The following is an 18,007-nucleotide window of genomic DNA, read 5'->3' as shown; positions in this document are numbered from 1 at the left end:
GTGTGTGGGAATCTCCGGTTGTTACACAAAATGACTCAAATGTATCTCTGCTGACACCATGACGGGGTGTTTTCTATAATGTTAGGGGTCATTCGAGAGAAAATAGATTAATACACTAGCTTTAAATACGAACTACTAGGAATGAAACATTTAAAGAGCTGTGCGTGATGTGCGTACAGTCACTGATGCGGTTTATTATTACACTTTATGCTGCTTTGCTGCCACAGTCATCCAAGTCAAACATTATAAAACGTGTTCAACAATTTGTTTTATTTCTGTACACATTAGATTAGCAAAGAGGTTTATTGCTATTGAATTTACATGGAAAACGTTACATATTATCACAACTATTTGCATATTTTACAGTGTCATTCTCTGTCCATGTGGAACTCATTGGCTTAATGTACTTGCCAAGCCTATAGACATTTAACTACATAGATCAACATGAGAAATCATGTGAAACATGAGAATATTTAAAATGTTCATTTTGACACAAGACCTCTATAGAAAATATGTAAACAAGACATTTTCAGTTGATAACGTGTCAAAGCCCATATTCCCAAAGAAATATGCATTAATCAAATGACCACAAACCAACTAACACTTGATTAAAATGGGGCCCTTGCGGCCATGTACATTTTTTATGAATTAAAATTTGATAAGTCTGATATGAAATAACATTGGATGTTACAAATATATATTCACTGTCACAGACAGTGAATGGAAATCCATGTTTCCATGGGTTCAATCTACAGTACACAAGACGTGTTTTCAGTTTATTTTTTGCCACACGTCTAACATGCTGATATGCAGCAAATTTGTTTTGTGTTCAAACACCTGTGACACCCTGTTACATACGGGCTGTATGTAACCACTAATATAACAGCAGTTATGGGTTGCAAGGTCGATTTCGAAGCAGGTTGTCCAGGTCAGTCTTGCTGATAGTACCATAGGCCTGGGAGTAGCTGCCTAGCTTGGCTCGAGGGTCACCTGCAGCGGCCACGTTACAGTTGCTCTGAAATACTTTCTTGCTGAATCGGGGCGGTGGCCGAGCTTCACGAACCTGAGAGTTTGAGCGCTGGTTCTACACAGGAAGAAAAATAAATATTTACTGCATCAAAAAAACAAAAAACATATGCACCATAAGTTAAATATCCATATATTTTCATACATTATGTCCATTTATCAGTCATATTTTCCATTTGCTGAGGTGTAGAGGACTGACCAGGCGAGCAGAAGTGACGTTCAGTCCAGCGGACAGAGATGACTCATCCTTGCGAACCAGTGGATTGTTCTGGGTTTGGGTTAGGGTCGAGGAGAAAGAGCGGTTATGGCCTGCAGGGGCTGAGCGACCACGCTGGAGGATCTGGTCCATGGACTAATGGAGGAAAGGCAATGAAAGAGAGCGAACAGAGTGAGCCACAAAAAGAGAGAATGTAAGAAGCAACTTTTAAAAAGGGCATGAAAGGAAAGACACCAAGATTTCAGTACATCCCAGTAAGAGATAACAGAGTGAAATAGTGAAGGGACTAAACTCTGTTGCTTACTATATTAGCGTTGGTGCCCTCTGTTGGTGATGTACCTACACTTTCACTACTGGTCTGTCCGACTAGTTTCCTGCTGGCTGCAGTAGAGTGGTAGTAATGAGAAGCACCGGCTGGACTCCGAACGAAAGCATCTGAATGAAAAAAAAGGAGAGTTTGTGTTTTCTTTTTCCCTTCTGAGTAAATGTTTCTGCCTGCTGTAGATGAAATGCATGCAGCTGTATTGTTTAAACTTCATTTTGAAAGTGAAACTAGGGCTAGGCATTTATCACATTTTTTTGAGAAAAGTGCTGATACTTAGTTTTACTACTGATAACAAAACAAAACTTAAATGTCTAAACAAAGGCAACCCTTTAAAAATGTTCCCCAACTAAAATACTGTTTCAAATTATCAAAACTTTTAATGACTGACTTTAAATTCAGTCAGATCCAAAACAGTATTGAGGTTCAATACCCGGTCCTACAGGGAACCAGTAAGTAAATTCAGACATACTTGGTGCATGTGTGATGGGGTTATATGTGAGTTTTCCCAAGCCAGGACTAGCTGAGGGGCTCATCTTCTCCACAGCAGGTGGGGTTGATGCATTCACAGGCCCAGGTTTGGTCACTCCTGCATGAGGAGGCACATGGTTTGTCTCATCAGTCTTTTCACATTGAGTTTTTGCCTCATGGTCACCATTCCTATCGCCATTCCCTGTCACCGGGTCCCTATCCACTTTTTCCTTCCCCTTGGGCTTATCCTTACTACTGCCACTGCCTTCATCTTTCGGTTGGACCAGTCTCAGCATCCCCTCATGAGTTTTCCTCTCCAGCATCATCTTGAAAAAAGAGGAATTTCATTGCATTTAAAAATCTGATCATATAAAGTGTGATGACACTAAACATTTTTATTATTTAAATATATTTCTGTATAATATGGTCCGATGTGTACAAATGTCATCAAATATTGCCTTCTGGACATTTATGACTCATTTTGTACCTCATAAAGTTTGTTGCGGTATTGAACCACAGATAATTGCACATCATCATCCACTGCCAGTACTACATCATAATTAAGAGCCGGCTCTTTGGCTGGACTATGAAACCTTCAGGAAGCAGAGGAAACAGTTAAGGATACAGTAGATGACTGCTGTATGACATTAACAATGACATGATGATACAAATATTGATCTCTCTCATCTAGATGTAGCACAGAAAATACAATAAATAATTAATTCTAACTGTTCAACAATGAAAAAAAGTCTGAATTCAGCTGTGAGGAAAACCTGATCACAACTACTAATCCATGAGTCTATTTGGATGCATGGTCCTTATTACCTGGCTACATATGGATGCTGGAGGGCTTGCTCAGCAGTCAGCCTTTTGTCTGGGTTAAAAACTAACAAACCCCTCAGCAGGTCCAGAGCATCAGGAGGCGCAGACGGCTGGAGAAGATCATCCAAAGGCACCTGTGGTCTGATGAAGCAGGAAGAGAGATTCACATACAGAGACAGCAGAACTAGAAACAGTAAAAGATAGATGGTTGTCTCATGGATGTTTTCTACTAACAATTATTCTCCTTTTTAGGTACAGACAGATGATGCAGTTTACAGATATACAGTCCTGTGCAAATCCTACAAACCACTTCAGGCAGACAAATAGATTCACCCAACTAACTCTCACATCTGTACCCTGCAACACATATTCAACACACCATTTGCAATGAGGCAGTGTCTTTAAGCTGTCATTGCTTAGTTTACTATTTTGCTTCGACACTGCTGATTCATTGCTCACTGCACAATTATCACTGCTGCTGCTCAGCCCCGCCTCCACCTGCAGGCTATGATGATCATCAACACAGTGGGAGGAAAGAAATGTGTTATTGTCACTCCCTCAGTTAGCTCTGTGCCAGGACAAGGCCAGAAAGAGGCTAAACATGAATAGTTCACACCCTGTTTTCACCTATTAATAAACTATTCTTTGAGAGTCAACTGTACTAAATGCAACAGGTGCATTGTTGGGTATTTAGATGACAAGGTTTACACGTACATTCACAAGAAGAACTTCTCTATTGTAAACATGCCCTTTGTGTAGGAGGATTTTCACAGCACAAATACAAAAGAAAAATATTTTCTTACTTTAGTAACATTCTCTGAATGACAGAGGATCCATATTCAGACTTGATAGCGAGGACGTCTGGAAATCAAATTGCATTTAATTAATTCATTGCAATCAATTATGTCCTTTACTTAAAAGTAAAGAGTGAGATGTTCAAATTAATTTATTTTCAAGGTCTTTAGTCACCATCTGGGCTTGGGTGTGGTATGGCACTCATGATCTTCTCTATTTGGTTGATGGTGGATGTCCCAGGGAAAAGGGCTTTTCCCAGCAGCATCTCTCCCAGGATGCAGCCAAGGCTCCACATGTCCACACCCTTAGTGTACCTTTGGACGAGATGTGTCTTTTCACAGCCTTGTACAATCATAATTGCTTGTATTGCATTGTTTTATAAATAAGACTTCTCTGGATTGTATGAAAATATAAGATTTTCTTCATGACTGCTGAATCAACTGTTGCAATGAATGAACACAAGCAGCAGATACTGACGACAGATGCTCATCACAGCTGATACCTTGTGGATCCCAGTAGGATCTCAGGAGCTCGGTACCACCGCGTCGCCACATACTCTGTCAGCGCTGGATTCCCACTGTCCTCTTGGATCTGGTTGAGCGATCTGGCCAAGCCAAAATCACACAGCTTGACAACACAGTCAGTGTCCAAGAGAACGTTGGATGGCTGTGGGAAACACAGATAAGAGAAACAATTCTTCACAAGGACAATGCTTGTTTGATTTTCATGTTGTTAGCCAGAGGTCAAACCAAGCAGGTATTATGTCCAGCACCCAGCTTGACCACGGTATGAAAACAGACATTGTACAAGGGGTGAAAAGAAGGGTTACAGTAGGAGGACAACAGGAGAAAACGAGGGATGAAATTCTCTTCTCCAGAACCATTTTGTGCAGCCATGTCAGCAGATTTGCTGCAGACAAACAGACAGTATTGGATGTGTGATGAACACAATATTTTGAACATATTGTCTAACATTTTCTGCTTAGTATACATAAATAAATGCTTTATTCATTCAAATATGATCCTATATTTTACATGATATTATGAATTTACACAGACCACAAAACAGAGATTAATGCGATCATTAATATATTATATAATATATGCAGTAGGTAGGCAAACAATGCAGCTAGGGTTTTGGGATTTATTTTAACCAAAATTAATTCTTACTCTCCACATTATAAACTTGCCATCATACCTTCTTGTCCCTGTGTATAACGTTTCCTGAGTGCAGATATTTGATGGCTTTAAGGAGCTGGTACATCACATAACGTTTATGAATGTCCTTCAGTAAGGTGCCTTTCTTTATTACTGCATGCAGGTCAGTATCTGGTACAAAACAGAAAGCAAAAACCAATTACGAATATTACCAATTACCAATGTCATGTCAACCAATGAATGGATTGTAAATATTCCTCAGCGATACAAATCACAGTCATCATGACACTGAAATGTCCATGAAGTTGCTGAAACACATGCTCCTCTATAATCTCACACACACACATACATAAACACAATGATCTGAAACCGGCAGAGTCCCAAAAATGAAATGCCAGAGAGAAACAGTAGAGGTCTGTGCTGTGGTGCTGGTGTACAGTCATGGATTAGACTGCAGAGAGGCCAATCTGTGGACTCAGCAGTACGACAGTGACAGTGCAGGCAGCCAAAGGAAGCAGAACCCCCCCCACACACGCACGCGCATACGCACGTGCAAACGCACACGCACACGCACACACACACACACACACACACACACCATGTGTGTGTTGTAAGATTTAATGATGATTATTTGTTTGTGTAAAACTCACCCATATATTCAAAAATGAGGTATATGTCTTTATCGTTTTGTGCTCTGATAACATTTAGAAGTTTGACGATGTTGGGATGATCTCCAAACTCCTACACAGAGAGAAAACAGTTTTAGCAGTAGAAAACACACATAAACACACTCTAGCTACTGGTTTGACCCTTAATAACTTGCAGATTTTGTGTCAAGGTTGTGTACACAACAGGGAAAAGCTTCAGTACAGCTTACATAATGGTCAGAACAAACCCCATGACTACAACACTGTTTCACTAGAAGATGATAACAGCTGATTAGGGGGCAGTGGCACAGTTGAAAGTTACATATAAGTAGGTCAGAAGATTAAATGTGAAAGAGGAATATGTAACACAAGAATGAAGAAAACAATGAGACAGCTACATTGTTTGCTGCTCATAGTCTTTGGTGTGTCGTTGAGATCTAATTTCTTTCAGGATACTGATGAAGTTGCAGTAGAAAACCACATCCCTTGATGAACACATGATTTTCCATATCACGAGTGATATCCATGGCACTAACTGTTAATGAATCAAGTACTTTAACCTTTAAACACAAATTACATATAACTGAGGAGTTAGGAACACTCTCAGACACAACAAACAAGGTATTGATAGAAAGAAATTAGTGAAATTGAGACTTTGACTCTTGACAGTAAAACTGACCAGTCTAAACAAATAACTGACCTCTATTACAAATTGTATTACCTGGAGAAACATGATTTCTCTGAATGTCCGCTGCAAAAAGACAAGACAAAAAATACAGTCAACATGCAGCAATAAACTAGGCACATACAAGCCGTCTGCTCTGTTTAATCATTAACTAAACTTGAGATATACTTTTTGTTTGAAATGACTATATCTCACAGGCATATACAGCTGACAATAGATCAAAAGTAGACATTACTTAACTTTTTCGGGGGGTAGAGGATATGATTAAAGGTAAGAGTGTTAAATAATTAATTTTATCAGACAGACAAAGTACACACCTGGGCATCTGTCCTGTTTCTGAAGGCGTCAAAGATCTTCTTCACAGCAACAATCTCACCTGTCTGTCTGTCAACTGCCTTCCACACAATCCCGTACGCCTGAGACAGAAACACGAGGCTCAGTCGTCACATAATCATGATAACAACATCAGAGCGATTGTTATCCTTACTTAAATTCATCTCAAGCATTAACAAAAAAACAACAACTAGGACATAACCAACCAACAAAAATGTAAAGGAAAACTAAAATGGGGAAAAAATGTGGTCAGGGTTTGTTAGTATGTATTTTCTGCTGACTATAGTCCAGCGGCTCCTTCACGTCTGGAGGCTGTCTGACAAACCTGTTAAAGAATGACCAGAATAACTTTTACGACCTTACCAAGAATATCCTATTCTACCCAAGATGGGCATTGTACTATATTTGAGCAACTGTGTCGAAGGTATAAATATTAGGATTCTTTAGACAATCCTTGTCTTTGTCTGAATGCATGACGGCGAGAACCGAGCTCGTATTAAATCATGCATTAAGCTGAACTCCTGATCTGACTCATCTTTGCCACAGTTTTCGCACTATCAGGGTTGTAGCCAAGAATTTAGAAATACTGAGGTTTTAAGTCTAAGCAACCCTTAAACCTTTGGATCATTTTCAAGAGATCTGAAAATTCAGTCAAAAATTCTGTTAATCTGGATTTATTTTTTAGCAACTTTAAGTCATTCTTGTGTTATATCATATCTAAAAGTGTCCAAGAGTTTGGGCTTCATTTCCTTTAAGATCTGAAATCTGTTTTCTAAGAGTATTTTTTACTTTTCCAGGAGTGCTGACGGTTGCATGTATTCTTACATTTGTTTTTTTCATTATCTTCACCTTTCTTGGCCTTTAAAACGGTCAAATTTAAGGACACAGATTCTTCAAAAGTAGTGGTATGTGTCTTTAAAAAAAAAAACAGACTATGCGTAACTTTAAACTACAACCAATATAATAACCATGTTCCTAGAAAGACGGACAGAGGACATCGCATCTGTGCCCTCAGTGTTGGTGCAGCTTAAGCGTTGTCTGCTGTAAAGGGAGAGTCAGGGAGAAGATGAAGGCAGTGAAGTCAAGCATAACAGAGGCAGCAGCGGGGCACACAGAGATGAACATTTACAGTGAAAATACGGGAAGAAAAAACAGAACAATCTTTGCTGCTGTAAAATGATTTTTATGACTTTCTACAACTGATTAGTACAGTGTTATTGAAATGTGTTGCCTCCTTGAAGCATCACTGCCCAGGACACCTCTTAACCCGTCCAGTCAACTGTAAACAGGTTCAGCAGCTGTGTAACATGAGTCACTGCCACCCTCAGGTATGCCTAGTTAGCCAATATGACGTGTGTACGTGGCAGCTAACCACCTGGCCACTAAGCAGCAATTTGTGAGTCTCTGTGGATGGTGTACGGAAAGAAACCCAGCTGTTTTTAGTCCTGTGGCAGCTGTACCATCGGAGAGGAAAAACAAAAGAGACTCTAAAAGGAATAAGTGTCCTCACACATCAGCTGATCAACAAAGAAAAGAGTGTGTCCTGCCAAAGTAAATAAACCCTTGCTTACAACACTTCAGAGCTTAAGTCTGGAGTATTTGAGGAATTTCTCATGAGGCCAAAGTACAATGAGAACTCTAACAGAGCGGTACAGATTCATTTTCAGGCAGAAAAAGAGGGAGAAACAGTTTTTGTTTTGTTTTTTGCTGCATAATGAAATGGCAGAGAAACTGTTTGGTGACTGATGAAACGTCTACAAATCATTTACAAAAGTTTTATGAGTTAATTCATGTGAAAGATGCTCTCAATTGTTAGGTTATTATTGGCATAAGACATATTCACTTTCATTTCTGTTAAATCCATTAAATTAAAGATTTCAAATTGACTCACCCCTTTTCCAAGTCTCTTCTTGATTTCATATTTCAAAGAGATATGATCCTCCACCTCTGACACGTTTGTTGATTCATACTTTTTGCTCATTTTCGAGAGTTTTTCCTTCTTCTGCTGCTCATACACAAACCATCACCACACTGGTTACTGAAAGATGTACTGAGCGTCCGGGAAACAGGTGTTAAAGCAAGCAGATGGTAGCGATGAATGAATAAAACCAGTCCAGTCAGAACTACAGCATACTATCAAATTATAATCTTGAGGATGCACAGAGAAAAAAAGAAAAGAAAAGAATGAAGTATGTTTGTGGTTATCTTTGTATCTGACGTCCTTGTATCTCTACTCGACGTTAATTACTATTCAATCAATCAATGTCGCGCGAGGAGCAGGTAAGTTTGTCACTTCTGTCTCGTGATTGTCAATGAAACACACGAGCTCTAATAAAGCAGTAAATACTCTCTTGTTGTCTCATGAAGCATTAAATACTCTCTTGTTGTCGGTCAAGTTGATAGTCAGGTCTTACTGTGAGTTTGGATACTCCCACCACACCGCTACAGCTGCTGCAAACTGACGAACCGTGGAGTTTTGTCATTATTTGTCGCCATGGCAACGCTGCTGAGACCTCTTAAAGGAGCAGCAGTATTTTTGAATGGTGAATTTTTTGAATAAATATGGGGCAAATACTCAAAAAAATGTTTTGTATCAGCTGCACTTGGATGATGCTTTGCTCATCATGGCTCCTATTAAAATGTTTCCCTTTAAGAGTCAGTTCAAGGGGAAATGCTGCGTTGTTAGTTCTACAAACTGCAGCCTGATAAGCAGTTAGTTTCCTCTACATTAGAGAATATTCCTTCAATAAAGTTTAAAAAAAGGGTATTGAAACAACAAAATTATAAGTCATAATAAATAAAAAAGGAATAATTAAAAACAACAACAACAACAATCATCTCTTCAAAAGATTTTTTACTAATATAGTCATGTTGACAGTGCTGCTAATACCTCTCATTCAAGGTGAAACCAGGCAACTGACCCAGGCCCCTAAGGGTCCCAAAATTCCTAGGTTCACTGCACTGTGCATTGGTTCTGGAGATTTAATTGCAAATTTGTCAGGGAATTCGCAACACTAAAATAAAGTATGAACAAGGCAGGAACTGCATTACAGTTCTGTCTTGTAGAGGGGTCTTGTGTCAAAGTATTTCCTTAATGTTGGTTATCAAAAAGCGTCAAGAAAGTTTGACATCAAATGCCTGATCAGACTCTGAGTCTAGTTTACTTATTCTTTGGTTAGATACCCTTTTGTCTAATTCGCATTAATACAAATTATTTATATGTACATTTTATTCAAGTTTTTAATTTTACACTGATGAATTCAGATGTGACGAATATCTTGTTAAATTAAAAAGGGTTAAACTACTGCGTCAAATATAGCAATGGTTTGATAACAGTATGAAAGATAACGTATTGTATTGGTAATGATAATGCTCCAGTTAGAATACCAACATGAATACTAGTTGGTCTGTGGGCATATTTTGAAGCTAACATGAATAAATGTAGTGTGCTGCGTACACTTTACAACACATTAATAAACACTGCAGCAAGCAGCCTTTTACCAGCCTGATATACACCTCATACATAATATCAAAAGTTAAATAGTTTTGGGCAAAGGATGAAAAAGACAAACTTCATCTCAATCACACACACAACACAAAGGAAGTCGGAGTTACATTTTTCAACTTTATTTCTAAAAAGGAGTTACATGCTTTTTATTTAAAAATCAAAACTATTATTTACAGTGATAAATCTGAATAAATATGTTCTCCCTAATGGTGTTTGAGGGTTGAAACATATTTAGTAAGCAAATGAGGAGGGGCATGTGTCCACCTCTCTTTTGCGTACTTAATCTGGCCAAACCCTCACTTCTAAAGAAAAAATGGATTAAGCATGTTAACAGAAGTCAGGGTGAGAAAATGTACAGAATAAGAAATAAAGAACACAAACCTTTCTTTCCACTTTAATTTCAATATAATGATTATGGTCCAAATCATTATTTCAGCTGCATATTATTTTTGATATTATTGATTTAGCGTGTATCAGCCACTTTTGCTCTACTGAACAGAAAAAAGTACTATTGCAGGTCTACATTAAAAACTTGTGTGATAGAAAAAAAAAACATGGTACACAGAACGAAAAATGCAAACCTGACCTCAAGTGGCAAGTAGAGGAAACAAGTAGGATACCAAAAAGAAAAATATATAAATTCCTCTTTCCAGTAATATAAAGGCTTTGGCTGTTACAACCTTTTCTTCATATGCAGACTTTGTCCAGTACAATTGTATTGTGCGGCTCTGTTAGTGCTCTGCAAAACTCAAGTATAAAATTAGACCTTTTTTTGATATTACAGTAAAAAGCTAGAAGTAAACAGTTTTATCAAGGGTAGACTGAACAGCCAATATTGAAGGATTTAACACACAAGCTAGAAAACAGGCCAATTACAGCACAGAGGAACCCAGTGGGCAATAATGCAGGCAGCATGATGTACCAGAAACAGTGGAGTATACAAGGCGGGGGAGTTTGAATAGTACAGAACATCAACGAGAGCATAGTAAACAAATGTGAAGAGAAGGAATAGCAGGGTTATGAGACAGAAAAAATGTCCAAATGTAATTCATCTCCTTACAAATGACCATAAGGAGAATGTAGAGTGTTTCTTTTTCCTTTTTTTAACTTAACAGGTAAAGAGTCAGGATCTATTACGGACAGATGCTTTAGGAGGAGTGGAGAAAGCGGTTGAAGGCATTGTAAGCTGACTCCAGGTCGAACAGCATCTGGCGCACCTGATTATCATCCAGCTCATCTGAGGCCGACATGCTGCTGAGGGTTGTCAACCTGGCGAGAAAAAAAAATCAAGATAACGACATTTATGACTAAGAGACGTGAAGCTGAGTTGTGGTCTTATTTATGAATACTGAAAAATCATGAAAAAAATAGAATGATGTTAAATAAGGTAGCAGGATTGTGAACGGTATAAGTTTTAGGACTTGACCTAGTTTTGTACGTTGTACCACATCCTTCACCCACATCAAATACAGACAGTTCTCTGCATGATCCCCCCTATCAGAGCAGCTGCATGTGAGTCAGTTTGACACATACGAATATAGTATCCTGCACTGAACTAGCAGGAGGCTTGACACTATCAACACTGCAAACTCAGTGGCCCAGTGTAACTAACCAGAGGCTGACTTTGTCCTTAGCCTCTGAGTCTGGAGGCATGTTGCTCATTCTGTTCATGGTTTCCATCAGCTCCCTCAGGTCCGGTTGAATCTGATCCAAAGACAAAGAATCAGTTAGTTATCCAGTTAAGCAATTGTTAACATAAGTCTGCTGAATATTTAAGTTTTACACTTTAAAGAAAAGACAATTCACCTCATCCATGGCTCTGATCTCCAGTCTCAGCTTATCCATCACAGTGATAAACAGCTAAAGGTTAGAGAAAGTGTGAGAAAGTGACAATGAGACAAAGTTTCAACAGTTTTCTGGCTTTCCCTGTCAGCAAAACAAAGAGGTCACACAGCCTCTGCATGTCTGTCTGCTGATTTTATTAGTCTGAACGGTTATATGAGCTTAGATAAAAGTTGGCAGTGGATACAGATGGCATTACTCAATCACATCTTTCAGTTACCACAGGATGGGCCAAATTAAGTGAAACCACTTCAGCCACTTAGTGCTTGAACTGAACACGCTACATCATTTGATCTAAAATACAACTGCAACCATTTTTATGTTGGAGCAAAGCCCAAAAAGCCTGCACTGACTGAAGATATATGAGATGAGGTACATACAGAGACTATATCTGCAATGCAGCGGTTCAAGTTGCCCTTGTCATCCTTGATGGTGATTGGCCGATCCTCCTTAATCCTTTCCATGGCTAGAGGGCAGTCAAGCTAGTAGACAAAATGAAAAAAGCAAGATCCTTCATAACATAACACAAAAGAAATCTAGCTTAAAATGTGTGCATATATAAAAACTCAACACAACCCAACACAACATAATCTAGAAATCAGAACTCACTCTGTACTTCCTGCAGAAGTCATCGATGGAGCCGACATCGGAGCCCTGCACCTGTTTGAAAGCAGCCTTATACTGAACCAACAGTCTGGAACAGGAAGCAGTGTACCTAAACCAGACACGTTCTGCATATTAATAAAGGTGTGCATTGAAAATCACAGCAAGCATTTTTTGTCCAATTTCTTTACAACTCACTCATTAGGTGTGACACAGTCTTTGATGTAAGCTTTCTCCAGGGCCTGAAGGGTCTTGACGACAGCAAACAACTCGGCCATGTTATCATACCTTAGGAACAGGGTTAATAACAAGGTGTTACAACACTGCTCACAATATGAATCCCTGGCTTACTTCTTATTCATGTAGGACAGATAACTGGTAATATAATCGACACTTACTTCTCTCGTTCTCTTGCATTTTTGTACAATTTCACTTCCTGAAAAAGACATGATTTGTTGTGATGGCTTTGTTATGACTGACAAGAAGAATATCACACATTGCTGATAGTATTCCCAGTTTTAATTCAGTATTAATGAAAAATGGGCATTAGGCTACTAGCAGTCATAAAAAATTATACATTCGATTTTATTCTAGGTCAATTTCAGTAAACAATTAGGACAAATAAAATAACTATTTGTCTTACATGTTAATATTAGGTTTATAAAATCCAATATGCCCAGCTTTAATACAAACATTCAAGATTTACATTTACCTCATATAACTCAGGTTTATTGGCCGGAACTGTTGGAGAAAAAATAAGTGCATACTTTGAGTGACATGTACAGATGTTTATTTATGAATGGACTGTGTTTGTACAGTCTGAGTACCTAGTTTTTAGACATAAGATTTATGTGATTGTCTTACCTCCTCCTACACCTCCTGTAACTGGTATCCCATGGAACATGATGTTGGCGTATCAGGTGATCTGAAAAAGCATAATGTCACATTAAACCTAAGCTACATAAACAAACTGCAAAGCAGCAAGAGCTGTCCCATTATTACTGAATATAAGAATAACAATAGGAACAGTACTTCAAAGACTTTAGGATGACTTAAGGACATTTGCCAGATCATCCCTCATAGCATGTAGAGTCAATAAGTAAAGTTACATTAAAACACAACTTCTAGCTCCCTGGTGACAGACAGTGTGCAGGATACACTGACAGTTATTCCTGAGGCAGGGTTAACACCTCATCTGGAAAAAAGACCACCTCAAACATCTTTTTTCACTTTTCTGAACTAAAACATCAAACTTCTGGAGAGAAGAGCAGGACCTTGTAAGTATTAATTAAGGACATTTATTAAAATCATCAACATGTTAAGAGATGCATCAGCATTCAGGTGGCTTGTCACCTCAGCTAAACAATTCTCTGGTGAAACTTTGTTACACGTTCAGAGATATATTATGATAACATCACAATGTAAACAATTCACTATAAGGCTGTTTTCACATTCATCTGATGTGAAGTGGAAAATTTCTGTGCTCAGTGAAAATCTGGTTTTAAAAGCTTGGCCAAAGAGCAGGATCTGTGACATCAACAAAAGTTAGGAAGCCATTCGTGGTTCAAACTTTAACTTGATGTGGAAACTTGAAGCGTCCAGAGCACAAACACTGAGAATAGACTTTACAGTGAAGTTGGAGACAACTTGTGTGCAGAAGTTAAATCTTTAGGATGAAATATATTTTTCATATGAATAGATTTAAGTTGTTTTATTAAGTAATGTCACTTGTTTGTGTACGGAAAAAAACATACAAGACACGAATTATATTCAAAGTGTTTTATATACACATCATAAAACATGCCTGAATAGGATCTTTAATCATTTAGTGCCCAGTTTCATGGTTTACATGCTCTGAACTAATGAACGCCACAGAAATGTAGTGCCATCCATGAGAAAGAAGACTTGAATCGCTGATCACACAGCTGATCCGAAATGTACAGACTTGATACAGCTGACACGATACACAATGTAACTGTACTGAAATGTTGAGTTCAAATAAACAGTTGTTTCTCTTGACATGAACATTTAAAACAGCTGCTCATGTCAGCCGATCACCAGTCTTCGGTGCCTTGTTTTGCCAAAACCAGCTAGCCCGAAGTTAGCTATCGCAGCTAGCTCGTCAGCACTTCCTTTATGATTTACTTTGTCTAGGACTGATAGGCAGTGATTTATAAACACTAAAATCTATGTGCGTGACCATAACTGTTTTAACATGTCTTATATCTATTATAACTATTTCAATATCAGTGTTTAATCAACGAAATAATAAACATTTTACTCACCTCCTCTTCGGTAAACTGCTGTGACGTCAGTGTAAACACACCCTCCTGCAAGGACCAGTGGACGTCAAAATATTAGGTGTCTTACTGCCTTAATAAAAATGACAGCTTTAAAACACTAATGCCGAAGTATTAAATATAACTAGTATATTTTGGTATATGTTAAGGGTTAAAGTAGTGGTTGCTGCATTAAAATATATCTTTATAGCTTTACCGCATTTAATGGTTTTCATACAGTCAGACGCCACCGGCAGCCCATCGTCGAGGCGGGAGACTCAAACAAACAGTGGGGACTAATAAGATAGTAAAAACATAGTTAGCTGTGTTAGATATGTAAAAGTTCGCTCAAAGGAAGGCGGAAATCATCCCTGTTCAACGTTATAAGGTCAGTAAACATATGATGCGATAATCTGAGAGATTTGGCGAACTATAGTGAAGTTATGATTAATAAATATTAACATGATCTGTTAGATAAATTGGCTAATTGACACCAGTCACGCAGAGTAGTCAGAGTGGTTACCTATCTTTTTAATCTAGCTTTCAATTTATGTTTTAGTCTGTTTTATTACTTTGACTATTCCTTTTATTTCAATTGTATTTCCTGATTGTTTTCCCCTTCATAATCCACCTTTTATGTCTGCTCTTACTTCATTACTTTTACTCTTAGTTGTTTTATTATTTTATTTTCCTCTTATCTTTTTTTCTTTTTAATATCCCTCCTAACTTTTCTGGTTTTACCCACTTTATTCTATAGTGGCTTTATTTTATTATTTCTTATTATTACATTTTAAAGTATTTTTATTAATCTGTTATTAACCTTTTATTTTATTTGGATATTCTTATTTTTTTTTACGTTTTTATCTTCATCTCTGGTGTTTCCTCACTACAGAATTCAAGTTATAAAAGTGTTTCCACAGTTCCTGTTTTTATTGATTTTTTGGTTGGTTTGTTTGTTGACTGTGTAAAGCACTTTGTATTACATTACGATTTGCAAAATGCTATAATTAAAAACAAGGAGACCCGAAAATAGGCACTGATAGTAAACTGTAGTTATATAACTTTAACTTTTAAACTAACTTCACTATCTAAAATTGGGACATGAAAGAGGCGGCCAGCACAATTCAACAACTACGTAAGTCTTGGCTCAAAATGTTCACAGTGGTCATGAAAGCTATAGCAATCAGGACCTTCAAATGATTAGTCTTTGACGCAGCTGTAACTGGATTATCATATTGCTTCTGAGAAATTTCGCTGTGGCTTTCTCACAGCTCCTTCCCTCTTATTGAAAACTGATGTTTTTGTATTATATATTACATCTCTGTCCCTCAGTCTCCACCATGAAGACCTCCAAACCAGTGCTAAAGGCCTCTACTCAGGAGGAGTGTGGTGTGTGGCTGGACACTGTGCAATTGAAAGCCAAAGCTAAACAGGTATCTGTGGACTATAAGTGGCCAGTTTGTTACTCCTCACTGTTGATCAATACATTTAATAAACTCAGAAACTGTTCATAATACAAACTGCTACCCACCGTATATGATTGATTAGTAGTAAATTCATTTTTATCAGTAACCTCTTACACTATTATTGCACTTACAAAGTGTTGTAGTTGGACAGTAATTTATCTTTGCGATTTTTGTTTGTTTCAGAAAAAGGTTGCTCGTCCCATATCCAAGCTGCTGAACCCGTTCGTTGAGGGTCGAGGATACAGTTTGGCTGTGGCGCTCAACTTCACTCAGACCAAAATAGAAATGCCGAAGACCAAACAGGCCTCCATATCATCCTTCTTTGCACCTAAATGCAAAGGTACGTTTATACAGCTCTGCTGCCATCAGGCTGCAGAGACACATTAGGATTATTATTATCAAAATTTGTCATCGGGCTGTTGACTTGATTGAATGTATGAATTGCCACAGCTTTTCATTTTGTTAATGTAATCCTTTCTTATTCCTTTAATCAGAAGTTCTCAAAAAGACGCCCTCATCTGACGCACCAGTATGGTCCACCTCACCATCTACGTCAACTGATCCCTCACCTGTAGCATCCGGTACAAAGCGCAGACGTGATATGGACCATGAGATGTCTGACTTTTATAACTCAGAGGACCAAAAAGAAAATGTTCCTGTGGATCATGAGTGGAAATGTAAAAATGTGACTGAGCCTGAAGCAGAAGTGGGGCAGGAGCAGGATGAGGCAAACTACTCGCCTCCTCAAAACACATACTGTGAATTTGAAGAAGAGCAGACTGATGAGATGAAGCTACCAGAGAGAAAGAGAAGACTCATTGAAACCTCGTCATTGCCAGGTGACAGTCAGCCTCTTCCACAGGCGTGGAGTCAGGACCCATTGATCGCCTATGAAAGTGAATTTGACCTGACTAACCAGAAATACACCACAGCTAAGGACTTAAATGACTATGAGCCAAGTTTCCTGAACAATTTGCAAAGTGAGGATGCCTTTGTTACTCGGATGAATTTGGAAGGGAAAACCTCAACTCAAAAATCCTTTAAAAACTTTCCTTCTTCTCAGATAGATGATGAGAAAGTATACAGCTGTTCATTGTCTTCTAACTCTCCAAGCAAGCACTCACCTCTCTCTCATCTTGGACCTCTTTCGAACAGTAAAAGGACAGAACCAAAAACTGCATCACCTCAAAAAAATATCCCAGAACACCCGAGGATAAAGGCTAATAAAGAAGAGAGCCTCGACTCCCAGTTCAAGTGGACGAAACCAAGAACCTCCCCTTTAAAAAAACGAGCAGCACAGCAGCAAGGCAGAGAGGTTGACGAGGACAGTCTGGCCATGCTGTTCACCCAGGACTCTGAAGGCTTTAGGGTGATAGCACACCGCAGTCTGCAAGCCAGGAGTCCACTTAAGGATCAGAGTAACGTGAGCACTGGGACGGCGAAAAGACGTTATGCTTATAAATGTGTGTTTGAGGAGGAGGATGAGGAAGATGATTTTCTCTTTACTCAAGATTCTCAGGGAAATATGGTGATCAAACACTGAGAGGACACTTTGAAACTCAGTACCAGACACTTTACTGAATGTGGATTGTTGATCTGTAGTTTTTTAAAACACATTTGTACCTCGTGCACTAGTTGTCAAAGCTTGAAACTAATTGTCAGGATATTTACTCTTCTCTCTGACCATCTTTCTTCATCTATAGATCTTTTAAAACATCCTGGAGGCTAGATTATTTTCCCTGTTTTCCATGTTGGATCTTTTTTTTCTTTTCTTTGAATGCTGCATTATTTCTTCCTCTTTGGTCTGTGTATCCCACAAGGTGCAACTCCTTTT

General features: G+C 38.4%; 4 protein-coding genes across 5 annotated transcripts in view; 2 read left to right on the top strand and 2 right to left on the bottom strand.

Moving 5' to 3' along the window:
* LOC133995855 (antizyme inhibitor 1-like) overlaps nucleotides 1-18,007 on the top strand; it is a 547,935-nt gene that overhangs the window by 109,891 nt on the left and 420,037 nt on the right. The gene's annotated exons all lie outside the window — the stretch shown is intronic.
* mapk15 (mitogen-activated protein kinase 15) lies at nucleotides 372-8,459 on the bottom strand. The gene is made up of 14 exons (XM_062435920.1): nucleotides 8,367-8,459; nucleotides 6,460-6,558; nucleotides 6,179-6,208; nucleotides 5,461-5,551; nucleotides 4,851-4,981; nucleotides 4,156-4,319; nucleotides 3,828-3,967; nucleotides 3,662-3,719; nucleotides 2,862-2,999; nucleotides 2,524-2,629; nucleotides 2,038-2,362; nucleotides 1,548-1,678; nucleotides 1,226-1,378; nucleotides 372-1,084 (listed from the first exon to the last, which is right to left on the bottom strand). Exons 1-14 carry the CDS (start codon nucleotides 8,454-8,456, stop codon nucleotides 890-892), a joined length of 1,851 nt encoding a protein of 616 aa, XP_062291904.1. The 5' UTR covers nucleotides 8,457-8,459; the 3' UTR covers nucleotides 372-889.
* Nucleotides 10,087-14,761, bottom strand: vps28 (VPS28 subunit of ESCRT-I). Its single transcript, XM_062435750.1, has 10 exons — nucleotides 14,714-14,761; nucleotides 13,293-13,353; nucleotides 13,141-13,169; nucleotides 12,827-12,864; nucleotides 12,627-12,716; nucleotides 12,435-12,540; nucleotides 12,206-12,307; nucleotides 11,790-11,843; nucleotides 11,596-11,687; nucleotides 10,087-11,252 (listed from the first exon to the last, which is right to left on the bottom strand). The coding sequence occupies exons 2-10, from the start codon at nucleotides 13,330-13,332 to the stop codon at nucleotides 11,132-11,134; spliced, it is 672 nt and encodes a 223-aa protein (XP_062291734.1). The 5' UTR covers nucleotides 13,333-13,353; nucleotides 14,714-14,761; the 3' UTR covers nucleotides 10,087-11,131.
* On the top strand, nucleotides 15,018-17,942 carry LOC133996943 (uncharacterized). Of its 2 annotated transcripts, none has more exons than XM_062436451.1 (4): nucleotides 15,018-15,095; nucleotides 16,040-16,140; nucleotides 16,357-16,513; nucleotides 16,668-17,942. In XM_062436451.1, the coding sequence occupies exons 2-4, from the start codon at nucleotides 16,048-16,050 to the stop codon at nucleotides 17,714-17,716; spliced, it is 1,299 nt and encodes a 432-aa protein (XP_062292435.1). In that variant the 5' UTR covers nucleotides 15,018-15,095; nucleotides 16,040-16,047; the 3' UTR covers nucleotides 17,717-17,942. The 2 variants fall into 2 exon arrangements, with proteins under 2 accessions (XP_062292435.1, XP_062292434.1); XM_062436450.1 differs by lacking the exon at nucleotides 15,018-15,095 and adding an exon at nucleotides 15,731-15,842.

Source organism: Scomber scombrus, chromosome 16 (genome assembly GCF_963691925.1).
Source record: "Scomber scombrus chromosome 16, fScoSco1.1, whole genome shotgun sequence".
Classification (NCBI taxonomy): Eukaryota; Metazoa; Chordata; class Actinopteri; order Scombriformes; family Scombridae; genus Scomber; species Scomber scombrus.
This window is presented reverse-complemented; position numbering and strand designations above follow the sequence as displayed.